The sequence below is a fragment of the Suncus etruscus genome, chromosome 16, assembly GCF_024139225.1.
Source record: "Suncus etruscus isolate mSunEtr1 chromosome 16, mSunEtr1.pri.cur, whole genome shotgun sequence".
Taxonomy (NCBI): domain Eukaryota; kingdom Metazoa; phylum Chordata; class Mammalia; order Eulipotyphla; family Soricidae; genus Suncus; species Suncus etruscus.
The window spans coordinates 79,150,432-79,174,425 of record NC_064863.1 but is presented as its reverse complement, the minus strand read 5'-3'; the positions used below and the strand labels follow the sequence as shown (position 1 = coordinate 79,174,425).

The window sequence follows — 23,994 nt, the reverse complement described above, 5'->3', positions numbered from 1 at the left end:
AGACAGCAGAATATTGGATTTAGCTTTTTGATCCATTTTGCCACTCTGTTTCTTAACAGGTGCATTTAGTTCATTGATGCTAAGAGAGATAATTGTCATAGGATTGAGTGCCATCTTTATATAGGAATTTGGTGTGTCTGTTGGTCTGTCTTTTCTTAAAGTAGACCTTTCAGTTTTTCTATTAAGGCTAGTTTTATATCCGTAAAGTTTCTAAGCTGTTGTTTAGAGTTACGCATACTTCCTTTAAGGGTCTCAAATTCAATTTACCTGGGGGCCGCAGACGGCAAAGTCAGGGTGATCCTTGAGTGCAAAGGCAGTAGTAATCCTTGAACATTGGGGAGTGTGACCCAAACAACTAAAACAAAACAAAACAAAAAATGATTCCTCTACGGCAGGGCCACAAAATGTTGTACGGAGGGCCGCAAACGGCCCACGGGCCATGAATTTGAGACCCCTGAAACCTTAAAGTGAGCCTCGTTGGGTGCTTTCTTTGATTTCTATGAGAATCCTCCTTATTTCTTCTCTAAGCTCCTTATCTGTGAGACTACATAGGTGGTTGGCACTTTTTGGATCATCAGAGGTGCCATCTTCATTCTCTATGTATGGTGTTGGCTTGTATTGCTTTCCCATTGTCATGGTTGTAGTGTGGTGATTTTTATATTACGTGCTGTGGTTCATTGGTTAGAAGATGTGCATTGCCATGAAGCAAAGTGGAGCAGCTGCGGTTCTCTGGCTCAACTCTGTGGGAAGAGGCAACCTACCTTTGATGGTTTGAGCTCAGGAGATCTTTCCTGCTGTGCCCTCACAATCTCTTCTCGATGGTGGGTGTTTATATCTTTCTTCTTTCTTTCTCACTCTCTTTTCTCCATTATTTTTTTATTTAAAGACATTGTGGCTTGCAATTTTGTACTAAAGGGGGTTTTATGTATAGCATTATATCTCCTTTTAGCATCCAGTTCTTGTACAAAGAGATAAATTCCAACTATCATTGTCATGGTGGTCCCTACTATGACCTAACTGCATTCCCATTCTACTTGTCACAAGATCCTACCATGAACTAGTGGTTCTATCCCTCATCTCTATCATCTCTGGATACTATTACCATTTTATCCTATTTTTTGATATCCCATAAATAAATTCAATCATTCTATGTCTATTCCTCATCCACTCACTCATTTCCTCAGCTCAATACTTTCCAAATCCATCCCCATCCATGTATAAGAAAATTTCATGACTTCATTTTTTCTAATTGCTGTATAATAGTATTCCATTGTGTTAAGGTGCCATAGTTTGTTTATCCACTCATCTGTCTTTGGGTACTTAGACTGTCTACAGATGCTGGTTATTGTGAATAACTGGATATGAGTTTGTGTCTAGCAAGTAGACATTAATTCAGGAAACTTCAGAAATGGCTAAGCAAGTAGTATCAATAAAATAATGCATTTTCCAATGGAGAAATAAGGAGACACCAGTTTTATATTTTTCTTTTTTTCTTGTTTTAGAACCACAACTGTTGGTGCTCTGGGCTTACTCCAAGTTATTCCTTTCTAATTAAGGAATCTCAAGTATCAACCTGGTGTTGGTCGCATGCAAAGAAAGCACATAAATAGCTATCCTTTATCTCTGGCCTCCTGGTGTTGTATTCCTTATATATACTTAAGATTGATCATGACAATTAGAAAAATTTCTAAATTAATTTTATTGCATCATATTGAGTGATAAGAACAAGTAAGTTTACAGATAAGTTCACAAAGACATAGAAGTTGCTTAAATGCCTTTTAAATATTGCTGTAGCCATTCACCATTTAATACAAATTCACCATTTCATACAGAATATGAAAAGAAAAATTATTATTAATCATTAAAGTTCCAACTATCCCAACAATTAATTTTGTGCTAATGTTTCCTTATTATCTTTTTTCAAAATTTGTTAAGACAGGGGCTGTAACAGTGGTAGGGCATTTGCCTTGCACGTAGACAACACATGATATTCCTGGGTTCAATCCCCAGCATCCATTATGTCCCCCAAATCTGCCAGGAGTAATTTCTGAGCACAGAGCCAAAAGTTACACCTTAGCATAACTGGTTGTGGCCCAATCCCTCCAAATAAAACAAATAAAATTAGTAAAGACAATGATAAATATTATTTTAATATTTGCTTCTTACAATCTGCTAAAAAACCAATAAATTGAAATTACTGGACACTGTAAAAGATGTTTTTGGATGATCAATATTCTACTTAATCAGATTCTGTTAATAAATATATTTAAAATAAAGACCACTGTAATTTTAGCAGGGAATAAACTGTCAAACATTCTAAATATTTTTGAAAATAACACATTTACAAATCACAGAATAGTTGTGAGTCATCCAGTCTCCATTTCTCATTTTCTTGATCATATTTTTCCTAAGTCTAATGCAAAAGCAAGAATATGAATGAATCACTAGCTTGATGTATCAAAATCTGATGGTGAAAGAAAAGATGACACTGTATTTTATGTTCTACTGATGAATGTAATAATTATAAAAGCTATAATTTAAATAAAAAGTTTGATACATATGAGATGAAGGAAATTAATGAAAGTTATTGTGGTGATTATTTCACAATATTCATGCCATCATGAAATATACTTAAAATTAAGACAATGTTATCTATCAGATATGTCTAAAAATGATTCACAACTTCCTATGACTGGTCAATAAAAACACATTCTTGGACTCTGACAACAGAACCGAGTTACCTACATAGGGTCCATGCACACGCACACACACGTGTGTGTGTGTGTGTGTGTGTGTGTGTAAAGGGGAAAAGGAAGAATTTTATGGACTGTAGTAAAGAATTATGGCACTTTGGTGGTGGGTGTAGTATAGTAACATTGTACTTGTTAAGCATATGAACCTTTATACTCTAGTAATTTTTTTTTACTTCTATAAAATAATGATTAAAATACTTCTTGGTCTTTGAGTAATTTATTTGAATTTGTGAATTATATGTATATATACAAGATATAAAGGAAGTTAGTTGTTTTATTAGAAATATTACTGGAATATCCCTGGGTTGTATTCCCAGCATCCCATCTGGTCCCCTGGCCTGCCAGGAGAGATTTCTGAGAACAGAGTTAGGAGTAACCCTTGAGTGCCACTGGGTGTGCCTCCCCCCAAATAGGAATGATTATGCTAACAAATAAACCTTGCTGTCTGTTCTAGTCTCTCTCTTTAGGGAATTACTTATTATATAGGCTCTCTTAAATATTTAAGATAATTTTATGAAACAAATTTCTAGTCTTAATAATATTTAAAAAGAATTTTGTTCAAGTTCACTTAGAAAATTACAATGTAGAGCATATGTGATGCAAAGCTAAATAAAAAATACTGCCTGCTTATCTGCAAAAGTGATAAACTTTTTTAGAATTTTTTTGTTTGTTTTTGGCCATACCCAGAGGCACTCAAGTACTGGTTTTGAGATCACTCCTGGCTGGCTTGGGGAATCGTATGCATGGAGGGGATTGAACCATGGTTGGCTGGGTGCAAAGCAAACACCCTCCCCACTCTGGCCCCTCTTCCAGAATATTTTATGTACGATATAACAAATAACCGCTAAATGTAGTAACAGGGGGAAATTTGGCTGGAATTGTTCCTTTTACAAGTCGTAACCATACTTCCTGGCCATAGTTTAATTCTAACAAGGCATCCCCAGTCAAAACCCTATCACAATGTGTATCACTATTAATATTTTCAGATTCAAATGTAAGCTTGTCTACTCCATCAACCACTAAGTAGCCAGAGACATGAGCACTAAATGACTCAATGGTATACTTAAAAACATATACCCCAAGGTAAGGAACTCTAAATTTTCCAGTTCTTGGAGTATACGATGCTCCATAATTGACATCCAAATTATTAAACAGGATAGGACCAGGTGTAGTCATTCCATATGTATGAGATGCAAAAAAGGCTACCATGGGTGCATATCTGTATGATCCTTTGGAAAAATCTGTTGAAAAGGGGGAAAATACAGTTATTTTTGTCTTTATTTTACTTATTTTGTTTAATATTTCCTCATATGCTTATATTTTATAAGAAAAATTAGCACAAACTCGATGATGATTCATCACCTAAACAGGGGAATGATATGGTTGTCCTTTTTGGTTCTCTTACACCAATTGTTGATCCCCTATGCACTTCAGATTTCCCATTTAAATATGATTAGAATATATGATTTCCCATTTAAATATGGTTAGGATATATACATTTATATTTTGGGGGGGGGGCAACGCCCTGGCTATTCACTCAGAAATCGATCCTGGCTTGGCAGACCATACGGGATGCCAGGGAATTGAGCTGCAGTCATGCAGTCCGTCTTAGGTCACCCATGTGCAAGGCAAATGTCCTACCACAGCCCCACCACTCCAGCCCCCAAATATGGTTAGCATATTAATAACACATGATAGCTCCTTCATAGCTTCACATCAAAGATTAATGTACAAGCTACTTTTATATTCAGAACCAAAGTGCTGATTATTATGTTATACCAACATGCTTTAAAGGCCCTGCAAGAATTGATCTGGACATGATGTAGAAACCATTTTTCCAGAAACGTCAAATATTTCTAAACACCAAAATGAGCAGTAAAGTCATATGTATTATGGAAAATCAAACAAAAACAATTTTCAATGTAATTAATCTCAAATATATGTAGAGGATTATATTTAAAATAAGTCTTCACTATGTAGTATATTTAAAAAAATGCCTGACTAGAATTTTAGTTGTCGTTAATGCCAAACTATTTAAAGTACTGCATGCTTTATTGTGTACAAATTAGTACATGGTTATTGATGTGAACTTTAGCAATTTTATGAAAATTAATGAACAACAAAAAGCATTTTATTCTAATCAATACATCTGAGAATGATATATTAATCAATGTATGCTTAGATTTATTAAAAATATACAGCTAGGCTCACTTATCAAATAAGCATGCCTAATTTAAATAAAATGTATATATTAATTTAACAACTTATAAAGTTGTTATAAAGAAAAACTTATAAAGTTACACGTTTGTAATTTTTAATGCTGCACAGAAAAGTGAAGCAATGAGGACTGAACAATAAACTTTCTATTATACAGCCATTGAAAAATAAAGTATACCAATTAATTTTCTTCTCAAAAGACATTGCCAGTTGAGAGAGTAGTATAGCAGATTGTATAGCAGAGAGACAGTATAACATTTGCCTTGCAAATGATTCATTTTGTTCAACCTCCTGAAATCCACTAAATCTCAGAATCAGGAAGACTTTTTGACAAGCCAAGTTTAGCATTCATCTTTCATTCAGCTTATATATTTATTAAACATCATAAAATTATTTTTGTATGATAGTGAGCATATCTAAGTATACGTTCTCATTCTTACCTGGAGCTAATGCATTTTCTTCCACCGACTTGACTGTGCAGTAGTTACCAGTAAAAGGGTGTCGACAAGCACAGATAAGGCTGGTTCTACCATTTATACATGTGCCTCCATTCTGGCATGGGGACCTAGTACAGTCTGAGTTCTCTTCCATCACTAAAAAGAACACGATAGAAGAGAGTAAATGATATTTGTTTTGTCTCTAGCAGAAGAAAAAGGAAAACAATATTAGAAATAATAAAAATGGATTACCCATGCCCAAATTGCCTACCCATGTTATTGAACATAAGATGAGCTCAAATACCAAATAACTTCACTCTGTGGTATATAGAAACAAAAAAACGGAAAAGGCAATATTGATTCATGACAAAATATGTTGCACTTTCAACATATCACCAGGGTTACAAAGCAGAGGATGAAGAAAATTGGGACATTGATAGGAGGGAGGTACACTAGAAGAAACATAGGGAGAGTGGTGAGGGTCTTAGACACCGTGAAATTGGTGAAGATACTATATCTTTGTACATACAAATCATAAATGTTAATATATTGTAGCAATACTACCTAAACTATAATAAATAATTTGGTGTGGCTTACACTCAACAGTACTCAATGGCTGACTGTTCACGGGTCACTCCTCAAATGTGATCTCCTAGGACCAAATGTAGTGATAGAGATTCAAACAACTTTATATGTAGTGACAGAGATTCAAACAATTTCATTTGCATGCAAGGCTAGTGTCCTAACATCTCTATAACCTCTCCAGTTCCAAAGCAAAAACTTTAAAAGGAAAAAAACTGAAATAGGACGGTTCAATAGTCTATCCTTCATCTTATCTTTGGATTTACTCCCAGAATCATACAAAAATAAAATAAAATCATGGGTCCGAAGAGATACTATGGAAGGTATGACTTTTCTCTGACCAGGGTTTGATTCTCTAGAACTCCATATGGTTTCCCCAAGACCTCCAGAGGAGATCCCTGAGCAATCATCCAGAAGTAAAATGTGGCCCCAAAACAATGAGTTGGAGAACAAAATATCCATTCAATACATAGTGCCAAGATAACTGATTATTCAGAAAAACATAAATTCTGTATATACAAGATTACTAAATTAAAATGGTGATTGTATTGCAATAAAACAAAGGAGCAACCTTTGTAGTGTTTTAATATTTTTAAACTCTTTCCAAATAAAGCAAAATAAAATTAGAAAAAGTTTGATGCCTGACCATCTAAGATTTCAAATTTATTTGTAATAAAATCACCTTGATCAAATTTCAGATATGTGCTATATTGAGAAAATATTTTAAATGCATGCACTTATCCTGATCTAATGATTAATATTTATTGCTGTCATACACATGTCAAGTCACTTTACTTTTACCTTTCACCTTTTCTGAGTTAATTAAGCACAAGTACCCTTAATTAGGCCAATCCTGATCCTTAGGTCAGGATTAAACTCTGGCTAATAAAAGCAGCAGGGACAGCAGTAGAGAGCTGAGAAGCTTGGCTGGCTCAGTAAGACCCAAGGAACTACTCGAAAAGCCCTGGCCAAAAATGCACCCTTTCCTGTGACTTTCTGTGTTTTCTTGTGCAAAACTGAAAGCTGAAACACCATATTTATATTATACTAAAAATTTATTAACATCATAAATAAGTAATTTCTTTTAAAATGGCAAATGGCATGAGTTAGCAAATTACCGAATAAATAGGGAAAGTTCACTATTTTTTAAGATATCAATCTTACTACTAATTCTAATTTAAGTATTATAAATTGTCAATGAAACATTTTTATATATGGTGATATCATGTAAATATCAGTCAGTTGTAAAACGAGGGAAATGGTATCCTTATACAGAGTTAGAATTTAAAAGTATAGAATAAGTTGATCATAATATAAGATGAATAGAAAGATGGTGATCTCCCCCATTGAAACATGAATGTATGAATGTCTCCTGCATACAACTTGTTTATATATGCTATTATAACTGTTCAAATTGTGTGTATTTTGTGAACCAGAGATTGTACAGGAGTAAGGTACCTGCCTTAAGTGCAACAACCCCCAGTTCTGTCCCTGCACCGCAAACAGTCCCTGAGCTTCTTTAGCTCTGAACCTTCCATCCCCTTGACCCACAAAACAGCAACAACAACAAAAAAATCTACTTTACTACAGCACTTTCATTAGTGAAAGATTGTTAACACATAAATGATGACTGAGGTAGAATACTAGTTTTTTTTTTTTTGTTTGTTTTTCTTTGTTTTTTTTTTTTTTTGTTTTGTTTTTGGGTCACACCCGGCGGTGCTCAGGGGTTACTCCTGGCTGTCTGCTCAGAAATAGCTCCTGGCAGGCACGGGGGACCATATGGGACACCGGGATTCGAACCAACCACCTTTGGTCCTGGATCGGCTGCTTGCAAGGCAAACACCGCTGTGCTATCTCTCCGGGCCCTGAGGTAGAATACTTGTTAATGAATTTCAGTATATTCTCACTAAGGAGCATTAGATTATATTTAAAGAATAAGATAAATCTCCAAAACAGTTGCTATGCTGAAGGTAAGTTCTAATTCTCATATTAAAAATAGAATAAATTGGGGCTGGAGCAATAGCACAGAGGTAGGATATTTTCCTTGTATGTGGCTGACCCGGAATGGACTCAGGTTTGATTTCCAGTATCCTATATGGTCCCTTGAACATGTCAGGAGCTAATTCTGAGTGTAGAACCAGGAGTAACCCCTGAGCGTCTCTGGGTGTGGCCCCCCAAAAGCAAACAAATAATAATAATAATAATAATAATAATAATAATAATAATAATAATAATGAAAGAATAGATTTTCTTATTTAAAAGACCTCCAATTATAAATTTAATTAAAAACATAATACACACTAGTGATGGTATTAGCCATGAAATATATGTCTAAAACCAAACTATCAAGAAGTTTGTAAATCACAATGGTTTAGATATAAAATAAAGAAAAACATAATGCATAATTAAGTACAGAGAAAACACTGGAATATGTAACTTGACAGCTGTCAAAATTGGTGCTACCGAATAGTAATGGTATAGTTTGTGATTCACTTTTCAAGTCAAGATTGATTTTTAAATTTAGCATTACACATATTGTTTAATGAGATATAAAAATATTTTACATTAATAGACTTTATACTTAAAATTTTAATCTACATAAAACATAAAAGAATTGGATACTTAGTGTGATACATATTTTGGTACAGAAAAAACATTACTACTGATGAAATTAGACATAGCAATTTCTAAAATATATTTTCCACATTAAAATGCATGTAAAATTACTATAAGTGGGCAATATATTTTAAGAACTATTCAGAGTGGCCCACCTTCTTTAATAATTTCTCAAATTTTTCTACTTGCTATTACTATTATTCTAAAAACAAACTATTACTAGCTCAATTTAAAATCTTTTCACAACTCATAGAAATTGCTCTCTATTATTCAAAGAAATCTGAATTCTTTACCTTGGGCTTTATAATTTCTTCATATTCTATAAATTTTGCATAATGATCAATATACATAATAGCCCTAATTGAAATGCTTCATTAAGAAAACATCAACTGCATACTGGAATTGGGGCCACATTGAATTATTTATGAGATCTTTCCCTACAAATATCTTCCTCTGCACTGGTATTGTCCTTCTTATTCTACGGAAACAAAGTCTTTGCCTGCTATTTTCCAAGATTCACATTTCATTTTTATTCTTTTTTTTTTTTTTTTTTTTGGTTTTTGGGCCACACCCGGTAACGCTCAGGGTTACTCCTGGCTATGCGCTCAGAAGTTGCTCCTGGCTTGGGGGACCATATGGGACACCAGGGGATCGAACCGCGGTCCGTCCAAGGCTACCGCAGGCAAGGCAGGCGCACCTTACCTTTAGCGCCACCGCCCGGCCCCTCATTTTTATTCTTATAGGAAAAAGGTTCTGGCTTCTCTTCTTTTTTTTTTTAATATAAAATCTTTCTTTAAGCACCATGATTACAAGCATGATTGTAGTTGGGTTTCAGTCATAAACAGAACACCCCTTCACCGGTGCAACATTCCCACAGTCAATGACCCCCCACCCCCAGGTTCCCCACTCCAGTCTGTCTGTATTCCAGACAGGCATTTTACTGCTCTTTCTCTCTTTTTATATGATTGGACTATCTGTCTACAGAAACTTTTTTTGGTTTTTCGGGCCACACCCGTTTGATGCTCAGGGGTTACTCCTGGCTAAGCGCTCAGAAATTGCCCCTGGCTTGGGAGGACCATATGGGACGCCAGGGGTTCGAACAGTGGTCCTTCCATGGCTAGCGCTTGCAAGGCAGACATTTTACCTCTAGCGCCACCTAGCCAGCCCCACAGAAACTTTTCTTTCTTTTATTTTATAAACAATGCTTCAATCAACTCTTTCAGCTTTGCTATCATTCTCAAATGTATGTTTTATGTGATTCTCCAGTTATTAATAAAATACTTAATAGATCAGTATTTAGTAGAATCTGATAATATATCTAAATAATGATTAGCATTGACTAATAAATTCAAACTAAATTGTATTCATTAGCTATAAGTTTAAATTTTTACATCTCCTTATTTTGTACTTTTGTAATTACTCGAACAAGTTAAAATATTTAAGCACCTTTAAAAGTTTAATCAAGGATCTGGGACCAATAGAGATAGTAGACAAGTGAGATGCTTGCCTTGCATGTAACTGATTTTGGTTGAATCTTGGGCACAGAAGAATCAGCAAGTTCCTTCACAGATGAGACAGGGATCTATGGGACTGCTAAGGATTAAATTCTGACAAAAATAAAATCTTAGCAATTTAGTGGCATAGCAAACCAGGAGTAGCTTGCAACTGTGAGAATCTTAGGTAACAAACAAACAAAAACAACAATAAACCCTTTTAGTTAAACTTTGTAGAGATAACCATAAGCTTACATGACTGAGGGCCACCCCCACTTGATTAATTCAGACAAGTTTATCTCCTAAGTATACACTGAAGTCATGGGGCCTAAGGTAGGCTGTTGAGATCCCCCAGAGACTAGACCTGAAAATGAAAGTAGAAAGCTTTCTGAACTGGGGTGTCCCTTACGAGCAGAAGCAGTGATTAAGAAAACCTGCCAAGGTTTAAATTTAGCACTTTAGGAGCTAAATACATATTTTGTGAAGTGCTAAAGTACATATTTTGAAACAGAATTGAGGAATTACCTAGAGTAGAGAAATGTAAAAATAACAACAACAACAACAAAAAAAAAACAGAAGTGATAGCACAGCAGTAGGGCATTTATTTACCTTGCATGCGACTGATCCAGGACAGACCCATGTTTGATCCCTGCATCCCATATGGTTCCCCTAGTCTGCCTAATAAATTTGATGAAATTCTATAAATTTCATAAAATTATTATCACTTTAATCCCCAAACCGGGAAATGCATCACAGTAAAAGAAAACCACATCAATATCCCCAATTAATATAGATGCAAAAATTCTTAATAGTTTTGGCAAATAGATTGTAGCAATAAATCAGCAAATAATTTACTGTAACCTAGTGGTTACATCTCAGAGACATGAGGATGATTCAATATGCAGAAAGCAATTAATGTACAAACAGATTAAGTACACATGATTGCGCCACATGAAGCCTACCTGGATTTGATCTCCAAAACTGAAAAACATGGTCCTGAGCTCTATAATAAACAACCTCTGAATGTAGAGCCAGGAGTAAATCATGAGCACAGCTGGATGTGCCCCCCTAATAAAGTTTAAAACCACCTGCTTATAAACATATTCAATAAATTTCAGATAAAAAGAACTTTGTTGTTCGATGGAAGTAATTACATAACAACTACAACACTGGTAAAATATAATATTGCATGTGGTTAAGAAAATTTCATCAAAAGGTAATTACTAACTTAAAATATATGCAGATTATATTCTTGATATTTAAAATAAGTTTATAAGGTAGGTATATTCTTCTTCTTTAGTCAGGATTTTTTTTGGGGGGGCACCTCCGGTGATGCTCAGGGGTTACTCCTGTCTATGCGCTCAGAAATCACTCCTGGATTGGGGGACCATATGGGAAGTTGGGGGGTCCAACCATGGTCTGTCCTGGGTCAGCCGCATGCAAGGTAAGGCCCTACCACTGCATCATCGCTCTGGCTCTCATCAGTAGGTTTTAGCAAAAATAAGTGACTCCAAGATGGATAAATAGTGTAGGGATTGGGGCCCAAGAGATAGCATGGAGGCAGGGCATTTGCCTTGCAAGCAGAAGGACGGTAGTTCGAAACCCGACATTCCATATGGTTCTCTGAGCATGCAAGGAGCAATTTCTGAGTGTAGAGCCAGGAGTAACCTCTGAGCGCTGCCGGATGTGACCCCCGAAAAACAAAACAACAACAACAAAAGAAAGTGTAGGGATTAAGGTTCTAGTCTTGCAAGTGCATGATTCAGGTTCAACCACTGCACCACGTACACCAGTTGAGCATTGCTAGGAGTGATAGATATCACCCTTAAGCATAGAGCCTTGAGTAAGTCCTGAGTATTTGGGTATGTCCCAATCCCCACACACACACCCAAAAAGAATAAATAAATACTAAGCGAATTATTACAAACAAGCTCATTATCAGACAAGTTTATCTCCTAAGTATACACTGAAGTCATGGGGCCTAAGGCAGGCTGTTGAGATCCCCCAGTGACTAGACCTGGAAATGAAAGTAGGAGGGTTTCTGCACTGGTTTCAGTTTCTTGAACCTTGGCCTTCTGACACCAAATTCAGTGACTTTAGTCATCATTGCTATCTCTGTACGGAGACAGAATTTAACATATTTCTAAACAGTTATATAAAATAATAAAGTGGCCTTCAAAATTTATTTTTCTTTTAAATATTGCTCTATTTATATCAGTATTTTTTTTTGGTTTTTCGGGCCACACCCGTTTGATGCTCAGGGGTTACTCCTAGCTAAGTGCTCAGAAATTGCCCCTGGCTTGGGGGGACCATATGGGATGCCTGGGGATAGAACCGCGGTTCCAATCTTTCCTTTGCTAGCCCTTGCTAGGCAGACACCTTACCTCTAGAGCCACGTCGCCGGCCCCTACATCAGTATTTTTTAAATTTAATCTTCTATATTACCAAATACCTTATTATATATTTCCATATTTTTTTTGTATTGACAAACCCACTTTATCTTGAAATTAACTCAGTCTAACTGGGTTTTATTGTGGTCTTATATGTAAAGATTATTTCTCTGTAGTTTGATTAATTTAAAGTAAATAGTAAATTGCCATAAAAATTAGCCTTTTCTCTTCTGGAGAAGCCAATGTTCTCTCTTGAACATGTACCTTTTTCTCTTTCTCTCTCCTTACATTTATCTAAATCTCCTTTAATGATAACTTTTTTGACAACATAAATAAAAATAAAAGTATTAAGATGTATTTTAGTTATGTGATTTAATATGATTCTGTGATTTTTAGTATTCTAAAACATTAAAAATAAAACCATGATCCCAGTTCCAAAGGTCTGGCAGAGACCATTGTAACGGAATGGGGCTTCTGGAAACACAAGGAAAGGCATTATCCTAGGTGCCATCCCAGATTTAGTGCCAAGACCAAGACCAACAACCACAGAAGATGGACTAAAATGATATTGATGGAACAGAACTTCTACAACCACTAAGACTGACTTCATCATAAGTCCCACCCCTGTAACTGTGCCGATACTGAGATTGCTAGATACAGAGGACTCACTATATCACCCAGGAAGGACCAGAAGCCTCCCAAACATCACAAATGGACCACCGGGAGAATAAAGGATCATGAACAGAGTCTATAGTGGATCCCATGACAATATACTCCAAGGGCGGAGAAACCCCATACATCTTAGGCCATGTGAATCCCTTTTTGAATGACCCCAATATTTACTGTGCCTGGGCAGGGGGAAAAATCTTGTTTATTTTTCATATATTACTTTTTATCTTCATGTACTACTATTATCATTTTATTTACCTATTTATTTTTGGTCGATTTCTTTGTTTTAGTGTGGTTATTGAAGTTATTGCCCCATTTATCTTTTTTTTTTTCTTTCTTTCAGATTTTTGGGAGGCACCAGGCAGCGCTCGGGGATTTTTCCTGGCTCCGGGCTCAGAGATTGCTTCGGGCAGGCATGAGGGACCATGTGGGGCACCAAGATTCGGGCCAATGACCTCCTGCATGAAAGGCAGATGCCTTGCCTCTATATTATCTCTCTGGCCCCTTCTTTTCCCTCTTCATGTGCTATGCCATGGTGCCTATCTCAAGATCGCGGCGTTTTTTTTGTTTTTTTGTTTTTTTTGGTTGTGTATTTGTTGGTTTTGTTCTGTTCTGGTGGTGCTTAGCGTTCGCGTTGGAACTCTTAATAGATATTTGACACTGCATTTCGTAGGGGTCGAGTGTTTCACCTTCTTTTTCTCCTTCGCCTCTCAAATCGATGACGAGAGCCTCTAGAAGAATTTTGCTTATTTCCGGCGTATTAGACTTTTACCCCAGTTTATCACTTTTCTCCTCTTCAAACAAAACCACATAACTTGAACTACCTTCTCCTGCCTCCTAACTAGAGGGGGAAATAAAGGAGGCATCAGGACCAAACAGGTGTAAGACTACGAAGTAATAGGATAGGTACAGAGGGGACCACATATTCTAGCAGCCCTAGGGGTGAGGGAAGAGGATATGGGTGGTAGGACAAAAAGGGAGGAGTAGGGAAGACAAACCGGTGATGGGAATCCCCTTTGATCTTATGTAAATATGTAACTAAGATATTATTGTCAACAATATGTAAGCCACTATGATCAAAATAAAAATTATGTTAAAAAAATCTGAGGTCACCACTTTAGAATAACTATACAACTTTATAATTAAAATTAAAAGAATATTCACACCAACGGAAATGATTAATGGTATTATAAATCACAAAATCTCAAATGATATAAAAATTTGTATATACTTTTTTTTTTTGGCCACATCCAGTGGCAATGCAGGGGTTACTCCTGGCTCTGCACTCTTGGCAAGCTTGGGGGAACAATATGGGATGCCAGAGAATAAACCTGGTTCAGACCTGGGTGGGCAAGCACAAGACAAATGCCCTACCGATGTGTTATCACTCTGACCACTGTATATATACTTTAATAGTAAACTGAGGAATGCTGACATTTCTTAGAATAAAAATGAATAGCCACTCTTTGCATTGTTAGAATATTATTTAATACTGCACATATGGGAGACATATTCATAAAAGCATTTCTTTAACACATAAGGAGTTTGAATGTACCACACTGATTCTTTTTTCCTCCCAAGTTTATGCTCTCTTTTAGGGTTAACATATATGTTACTGATATATGGGAAGCTTCTCACTTCCCATATTCAAAGTCTTAGAATATTTAGGCGTCACTCTTCTCCAAGTGATATACCTATTGGCTGTTATTAGCTTTTTAAAAGTGATATAGTTGATAATATAACTTAATAGTGAACTCAGTAACATGCCTATTTCAATTCCATCACCTTAATGGAAGGAACTCAGAAACAGAGAGACCATCCTACTCAAGGCTACAAATCATGAAAATCATGATTTGTCATTCCTCAGATCCACTCTTAGTTTCTGTTTACTTCCATTTTTCTCACATATGTTTCTGTCTTAACTTCTTTTCCCCTAGATATGGCTTTTGTCATATGGTCTTGTCATAATTTCTTTAATAATATTCTAAGTGGTATCTTCAAATTTATTCGCTGGATTCAGAGCATACACTTCAACTAATATCATGCTTCTAAGACACAGTTTTAGGGGCCAGAAAGATAGCAAAGTGGGTAAGGAGCTTGCTTTGTATGAGGTTAACCCAGGTTCAATCCCTAGCATCTCACGTGGTCCCCTGAGCAGGCCAGGGGTTATTCCTGAGACCTGGGTCTCAGGAATAACCCCTGAACACTGCTGGATGTGGTCACGGTCTCTCTCTTTCACACACACACACACACACACACACACACACACACACACACACACGATATAGTTTTATTACACCAAAATCTCTGCTCCAAATGTTCAAAAATTCATGCCTAAAGTTTTTAATTCTAGCCTCTGATATGTCTCCCCCAATCCCAAAGCTGATAATAAATGATAGGGCTTTTGAAAGGCTATGAGGGTGGACCTTCCAATATTTGGATTAGTATTATTACAAAAGAGTTTCCAGAGAGATACTCCATTCCCTTTTCCATGTGAAGCACTGGATTTAAACAAGGAAGAGTATTCTCATCAGAGCCATTCATATTGGCACCCGGATTTTAGACTTTGATTTTTTAGATTGTAAGAAATAAATTTTGATTGTTTATAAGCTGTTCAATCAATGATATTTATTTATAGTTAGAACAGATAAGACATTTTGCATGCCATTCATGGTCTTCTGTGTGAACTCAAACCTAATTCTTGTTCATTTACACATCATCATATAATCAGCGCTTCAGCAGGTATTAATTCAAGTTATATTGTATACCAAACATTTTTTCAAGTAATAAAGGCACAGTTTGGTCTTATGCATTTAGGATTTTATGAATAAAAATGTTTAATCATGTATGCAAAAATATCATTTGGAGCAAATTTTATTTTTTGTCATGGTACTGTCAGGAAAAAATGTTTAAAAACACATAGACAAATATTTGTCGTTATGGGACACAGTGGTAGCACAGTGGTAAGGCATTTGCCTTGCACCTGTCTGACCCAGGATGGATGCGGGTTTGATCGTCGGCATCCCATATGGTCCTTCAAGCAAGGAGCAATTTCTGAGTGCAGATCAAGTAGTAACCTGAGTGCCACTGGTGTGTCCCCCCACAAAAAAAACACAAAAAAGTATTGACTATTATATTTTGAATACTTATTTTGATGTTGAAATTTAAAAGACAGATTCAGATTCAAATAATAGATAATATACAATACTGTTATATATGGTATGCAATAATATAATAATATGCTATATAAAATTATATACTCTATTATATTAACATATGCTATGTGTTACATAATTATATTATCATAAAATTATAATCATACAATTATGCACATTATATATTATTATAATGTATATATTGTAGAATTATATCTAATTATATTACATTACATTATATTTTATACTATATATAAAATATTATATAGTTTATTCATAATAATCAAATATATATCAAGGTTCTGTGAATTGCCTGAATATCCAAAATCAAGAAAGCAGTTTTACTTAGGGTCTTCCTTGAGTGGCACAGATCTACAAAATTATTTAAATAAAAAGAGAGATTAGAAATTACTGGAGGGGTTAGCTTACCAATGTCATCTGTGTTTCTTTGATTTCGGCCTATTATGGTAGTAAGATTCACCGTGGGTTTCTTAAGAGGACTGGGTTTCTTCATTAACAGTTTGTTTTGCTTTTGGAACTTGACAGCATTTGCAAGATTGCTATACAATGATTGATTCACATACCAAGTTAAATTAGACAGAACAACTTGGGTTTTGATTTCAATTATTGATTCCACAAATTTCCTCAGATCTTTCTGAAAAAGTTGAATATCTGGTAGAGAGCCTTTTATCCACTTAGGTATGGTAACATTCAATTCTGATATACTTGTAGAAGCATTACGACACATAGTTAATGCTTCATGGAGAGTTTTATTAAGCAAAGAGAGATTAATTGAAAGATAAATGGATTTTGCTTCTAGTGTCTTAAATCTGGAACCTAGTACCTGGAGTTGAAGAGCCTGGTCTCTTTCTTTTGTAGCTTCACTGCCTTTTTTAAGTGAAACATAATAAGGTATAAGCATCTTAGTCACTTTAGACTCAATATCTTGTAATCTATTTTCAAAACTCTTTGAATTATTTGTGGCTGAGAGTATCATTTCATGTAAATGACTCACATTTTGCTGATATTTCATGATTTCTGAAGTGGTTTCATTGAACATTTGATAAATCTTTTGAAAACTGAACTGTTTTATTTTTTCTTCTTTAGGAATATCTGCAAGGGCCTTGGCAACTTGCAAAACAAAGTTGTATCGCTGATTATCATTGATCAAAATTTGAATAGAATCATTCAAACGCTGGAATTGAGAAATAAATGCTAAAATAGTTTCCATATTTTGGTTACATTTATAATGAATCTCAGGATTAAGTTTTATTGTACTTGAAGTCTCTTTTAACATGTAGTTATCTTGAATGAAATCAATGGCATCATTTATAATGATCATTGTTTTATTTAAACCATCTTCCATTTCTAAGGCAGATTCATTGATACGTCTTTCTAAGGAATCACCACGACTCTGCATTTCATTTCTAAGTGAGTTGTGTTTCTTTGTGAGTTCTTTGATAAGAAAATTTAGAGTGTTCACAGCACCAGTCAAATTTTCCACCCTTTTCCTTGTAACTACATCTTCCTTTGATTGTCCATATGTTGTTCTTTGTTTAAGTGATGCTCCCTGCTCAAGAAATGGTTGAAGAATCTCCATATCATAAATCAAATCATTTATTTGCTCATTCATGTCATCTATCTTCTTGTCCATGGGAAAGAGAACCTCAACCAGAGTTTGGTTTAGCACTTGTAAATTCTCTTCTGTGTCCTTAATTTGCATTTTAAAATCACTTCTGTACTTGGATAATATATTTTCACATTCACTCCTAGCAGTTTCTTTCTTCATTTTTAAAGAGATGGTGAGGTTGTTAATCTTGCTGTCTTGGACCTGCAAATCATCAAATATTTGTAACATCTTTAAACCCTGTCTCTTTATATTTTCATGTAGTGCAGATAAGTCCCCAGTGACAGTATTGCCAACTGATTTAGCCTGAGAAATACTCATCTGATCTAACACTTGTTCAGTTGATAAAAGATGATCATGCTCTTTCTTCATTTCAGACAGTGTCTTATTCAATGACTCAAAATACAGAATGCGCCATAAGCGTTCCTGTTCAACTGCACCTTCTAAATGAGCCTGCTTGGCCTCTAGTTCTTTAATAGGCTTCTCACATGTAATATTCATTTCTTGTCTGATATTCTCAATGTGTTTTTTAAAGGATTGTGCAGAGACCAAAGTTGATTTATTTTCTTGAAGTATCAGAGTCTTTTGCGGAACTGCTATTGAAACCACGGATTCATTTACTTGTCGAATTGTTTGCCTGGTGCTTTCAAGTTCTTCTGAGAGACGGGATACAGTCTTGAAGAGCTGTGCTACAGTCTCTTGCATATCATTTTGAATGTCTTTAAATTGTTCTCTTACTATGTCTTTGACCATATCATTAATGCTTTTGGATTTTAGACCTAAAGAAATAAATAATAAAAATCAATAAATTATTTAAATCATAGATGATTTGGATATGTATAGAAAGATACAAACTTATAGATCAAACTCTAATATATAATTATAAAAATAGATATTGACTACATTTATTTACAGAATTAGAAAAACTACTATAGTTCATAGAGGATGATTACATTCCTAATGATAATTCTAAGGAGAGAAATTGTGATGTAGACCATAAAACTAGAATTTTCTGGATAAAAGACAAGAAAAAAATACAAACTTCAATTAATAGAATCATTGTAATAATTCTAGATTTAGTCTATTTTTATACAAAAACAGATAACTCAAGTGATGAGATATTACAGAAGGTAGGACCGCTTACCTGCCATGTAGCTGACCTGGGTTTGATTCTTGAAACCACATATGATATCCTGAGCATGGCCAGGAGTAAACCCTGAGTTCAGAGTCAGGAGTAAAGGCTTTTTGTCTTAGTAAAAGGACTGATGCTAGTTCATGATTGTACTATTAGGTTTCTAGTAACTGGGTTTCAGAGTTTGGGTTTTTATCTAATAAAAACTATAAATTTATCTGGGGAAAAGTTCATAGCATTGGGGCATATGCCCATCTTGGTGGGGACCCTGAGATCCTGAGCATTGCATGGATGTCCACTGTACCCCTCCCCAATCCTCAAAAAGCAGAATTAGGTATAATCATGGTCACAGTCAGGTCCAAGAACCAAAGATTCAGACTTACAGTGACAGAAAAGCCTGGCATGTAGGGACTCTTAACTCCTTCCCTGTGTCTGCTCAGCATAGCTGGGAACGGTCCTATTTAAAAATATATAATAGACATGCACTCTGAAGCTCCAAAGAAACCCAGCAGGAGAGCTGACCAGCAGCCATCCACAACCCCCCAGAAGCTGCAAGTGCCTGGTGCTCCCACCTCAGACCAGAAGGAAACAGACAGAAGGTAGTTCATATAACTTCTGTCCTCTTAATTTTATGAAGATATATGAATATCTTCCTTCAAATTATTTTAAATATTTGGCTAGTCCCAAATATTGCACATATTTTTCTATATGTAGGAGTGTGATTTCTTCCTGTTGCACATATCCTTTGTTTATTAAGAAATGACTATCTGTCCCTTAAAAGGAAGACATAAATAGCAACACAGTAATAATGGGAGACTTCAACACCATTCTGTCACCCACTAGGCTAAAATCTAAGAAGAATATACTGGCTCTGAAAAAAAAATGAAAGAGAGTTTCTTGGTATATATATATATACATAGGATTCTCTATCCCCATAAAATTGGATACACATTCTTCTGTAATGCAAATGGATTAATCTTCAGGATACACAACATGATGACCCATCCAGATATCTTTATAAAATCAAGAGGACAGAAGTTGTATGAGCGACCTTTTCAGATCATAATGCACTGAAATTAGATGTAAATTACAAAGAGATTCAAAAAAATTAACACCTGGAAATGAAACAATTCACTACTGAACAACCAGTGGATCAGAGCAAACCAAAGAGAAAATTCCAAAAAACAAACGGGAATGAATGCATGCATTATTAGAATTTGTGGGAGACAGCTAATGTGGTACTAATAGGAAAACTTATACTTTTGCAAGCAAGTACTCATCGGGAAGGGAGGAGCCTACATATAAAACTCAATGGCACAGCTTATAAAATTGAAAAATGTTCAACAAAATGAACCAAAAATAAGCAGACAGAATGGAATAATAAAGCTTAGAGGAGAAATTAATGAATAGAAAATTCAAAATATGATTTAAAAGATCAAGAGTTGGTTCTTTGAGAAAATAAACAAGACAGTTAAATCACTAGTAAAAATCACAATAAAGAGGAGTGAGAAAAATTTAATAAACCAAATTAGAAATAAAAAGGGGAGATTACTACAGTTCCTATACAAATTTGAAGGATAATCATAGACTCTCCATGCCATAAAACAAGAAAAACTGGAAGAAATGGATTAATTCTGGACTTTTATAACCTCCCAACGTTGAACCAGCATGATCTGGCATATTTTAACAGACCTCTGACTATTGAGGAAATTAAAATGGCAATCCAAAGTTTTCTCAAAAAGAAAAAAAAAACTTAGGCCAAATGGACTCATTAAAGAATTCTCTCTCTCAAACCTTTTAACAGGACATATGGCAATCTTTTTCTGACTCTTCCAGAAAATTGTTTCAAAAAACAAAAAAACAAAAAGTAGAAACAGGCTATTTCAAGAAATTGAAGAAACAGAAACACTCCCATCTAGTTTTTTACAAAGCTAACATCACCCAGATATCAAAGGAAGACAGAGATGCCACAAAAGAGAACTATAGGTTAGTATCCTTGATGAACAAAGATGCAAAAATTCTCATCAAAATCCTAACACGTAAAATGCAATGCCTCATCAAGAAGGTCATATTCCATGACCAAGTTGGATTCATTCTAGAGATGCATGATAGTTTAACATATATGACTAACATAAGACACCATATCACCATAATACATTCCACCATAATACACCATTCAACTAACATAATATACCATATCAACAAAAGAAAAAAATTAACATGGCATGATCACATAATAAATGCAGAGAAATCATTTGATAGGTCAAACACCCTTTTATCATAAAAACACTCAAAGAGGGGCTGGAAAGAGCACGTGGCCAACCTGTGACAGACTGAGTCCAATTCCTGGCATCCCATATGATCCCCCGAGCCTGCCAGGAGCAATTTCTGAGCACAGAGCCAAGAGTAAATGAGTGTGGCCCAAAACAAACAAACAAACATACCACTCAATGAAATGGAAAAGGAAGTAATTTTTAAAAATATAATCAAAGCATTTTACCATAAGCTTATGGCAAATATTATACTCATGAAGTAAAACAGAAAGCTTTTTCTCTAAAAAATGGCACAAGACTGGCCTCTCTCGCTACTCCTATTCAACATTATATTGGATGCACTTGCCATAGCATTTAGGCAAGAAAAAGTATGTCAAGGACATCCAGATATGAAAGAAAAAAGTCAAACTCTCAATGTAGGCAGATGATATGATATTGTATTTAGAAAATTTAAAGACTTTCTAGAAACAACATATTTGTATAGAAAAGTCACAAGCCACAAAATTAGCGTGCAGAAATCAATGGCCTTCTTATACACCAATAATGATAGAGAGGAAATAGACATTAAACAGCAATCTGATTCACAACAGTACCACAAGAAATTCAAATATCTTGTAGTCCACTTCACTAAAGATGTGAAGAACCTATGCAAAAGAACTACAATACTTTAAGAAATAAAAGAGCACATAAAGAATGGATACATAGGGGCGCGAGAGATAGCACAGCGGTAAGGCATTTGCCTTACATGCGGAAGGTCGCTGGTTCAAATCCAGCATCGCATACAGTCCCCCAAGCCTGCCGGGCGTCATTTCTGAGCGCAGAGCCAGGAATAACCCCTGAGCATTGCCGGGTGTGACGCAAAAACAAACAAACAAAAAATGGAGACATATACCCTGTTCATGGATGAAGAGGATCCATCTCATTAAAATGGCAATAGTCCCCAAAACATTGTACAGATTTAATGGAATGGTTGGAAGGGGTATTATAGGGGTGATAAGCACCTGGATGTGCTAGGGGTGGTGTTTGTGGAGAACCATGTACCAAGATTAAACCAAGATGAATGAATTCAAGGCATCCTTAACCTTAACCCCTATACTATCATTATGGTTGTCATAAGTCCACTCTTTATGTTACATACAAAATGAAATTTAGAAAGTGGGGTTTCTTTTCTGAAAAAGAATATCTCATATAACTTGGATAAGTATAAGGTGCTATTCAATACTAAGGCTATTTTATTTTTGCTAGCAATAATAAAATAACATTAAAATGTTATAGAATGTTATGGAATTTGCAAACTTATCAGATATGTTTTATAACAGGCTGTTTATTTACTTATTTATATTTATTTTGATTTGTGGCTCACACCACTGAACTCAGGGCTTACTATTGGCTATGTGCCCAGAGACACTTTTGGAGGACCCCAGAAGTCTAGGGCTTGAACCCTGATCAGTCACATACAAGGCAGGCACCCAACAATCTGTGTATTATAGTTCTGGTCCAACTTTACTTCAATTATTGTTTAAAAAAAAAAAAAAACCAAACAGAAACATCTGCTAAGACAGTTTGGTCAAAATTCAAGCAAAGTTGATTGACATGTATAAATAAGTTATTTTTAACCCGAGATTTTCAGGGTATATTTTATAGACTATACTCCAAAAGCTAATTTCTGGAATAATGATTCCTAGATTTATCCTCAATAATATCTTGAATTTAATTAAGACATCCATGCATATACCTGCCTTAATAATCATCCACTTACTTCACCATTATTTTTTATTCTAATTTTTAGAGGCACCAGCAATTACATTACTATTTATGTTAAAGTTTCATGCATACAGTGCTCCAAAACCACATCCTGACCTATGCAAAACCATAAGGCAAGCAAAATTAAGCATAGTTCACTTTAACTACATGGAAATATGTTAGACTTATGTGTACCTATGTACACAAGGTCAATAAACCAAACGAAATGTCAAAAAATATTCTACAAATATTCTATAAATAAAATAGCCTTCTTTTTTTTTCAAGTTCTGAAAATTTTATATCAATGAATAATACTTTTTGGGTCACACCTGATGGTGTTCAGGTCTTCCTTCTAGATCTGTGCTCTGGAATCACTCCTGGTGGAGGTTGGGAGATCATAGGAATGCTGTGGATCAAACTTGGGTTGGTAGCATGCAACGCATGCAATCACCCTCTTCCCAGGATTATCTCTCTGGTCCTAATAGCAATTTTTTTTGAATAACAACACTTGGTTTAATGTGAAAGTTTGTCTTTGGTTAATGTTTGCCTGGCACAATTAAACACGCTGTCTGATATGGTTGTGTTGAATTGGTGACATCAGAGCCTCAGTAGCTTGTCTGTTCTCTTTTTATTTTGCATGGAGAGTCTCTGTTGATGAAGTCTCAAGGAAAAGCAAGCACGTTGCAACTAATTTTCAGGAAAAATTGGTAGAAAATAGAATCTGAGATGTAATTACTAATCTCTGGTCTTTTTATAGTTAGAGATTACTTTATTGTCTTGAGATTTTGGTAGAACACGTAAAAGTTACAAGAAACAATTCGTCATTATTGAAGACCATGTGGCATCGCTAGTTCTGTGCTTTTGCTAAATTCTTTAAGAGACTTGTCACCTTCTCCATTCACTGGGA

At 35.3% G+C, this 23,994-nt stretch overlaps 1 protein-coding gene across 1 annotated transcript in view; it reads right to left on the bottom strand.

Moving 5' to 3' along the window:
• Window positions 1-3,572: 3,572 nt before the first annotated feature.
• The window catches only part of MMRN1 (multimerin 1), a 44,137-nt gene continuing 23,715 nt past the window's right edge, over window positions 3,573-23,994 (bottom strand). The window contains exons 6-8 of the mRNA XM_049790091.1: window positions 16,742-18,718; window positions 5,411-5,563; window positions 3,573-3,994 (exon numbers count right to left, since the gene is read on the bottom strand). Of these exons, the coding sequence (XP_049646048.1) occupies window positions 3,573-3,994; window positions 5,411-5,563; window positions 16,742-18,718 (2,552 nt within the window). The remainder of the gene's footprint in view (window positions 3,995-5,410; window positions 5,564-16,741; window positions 18,719-23,994) is intronic.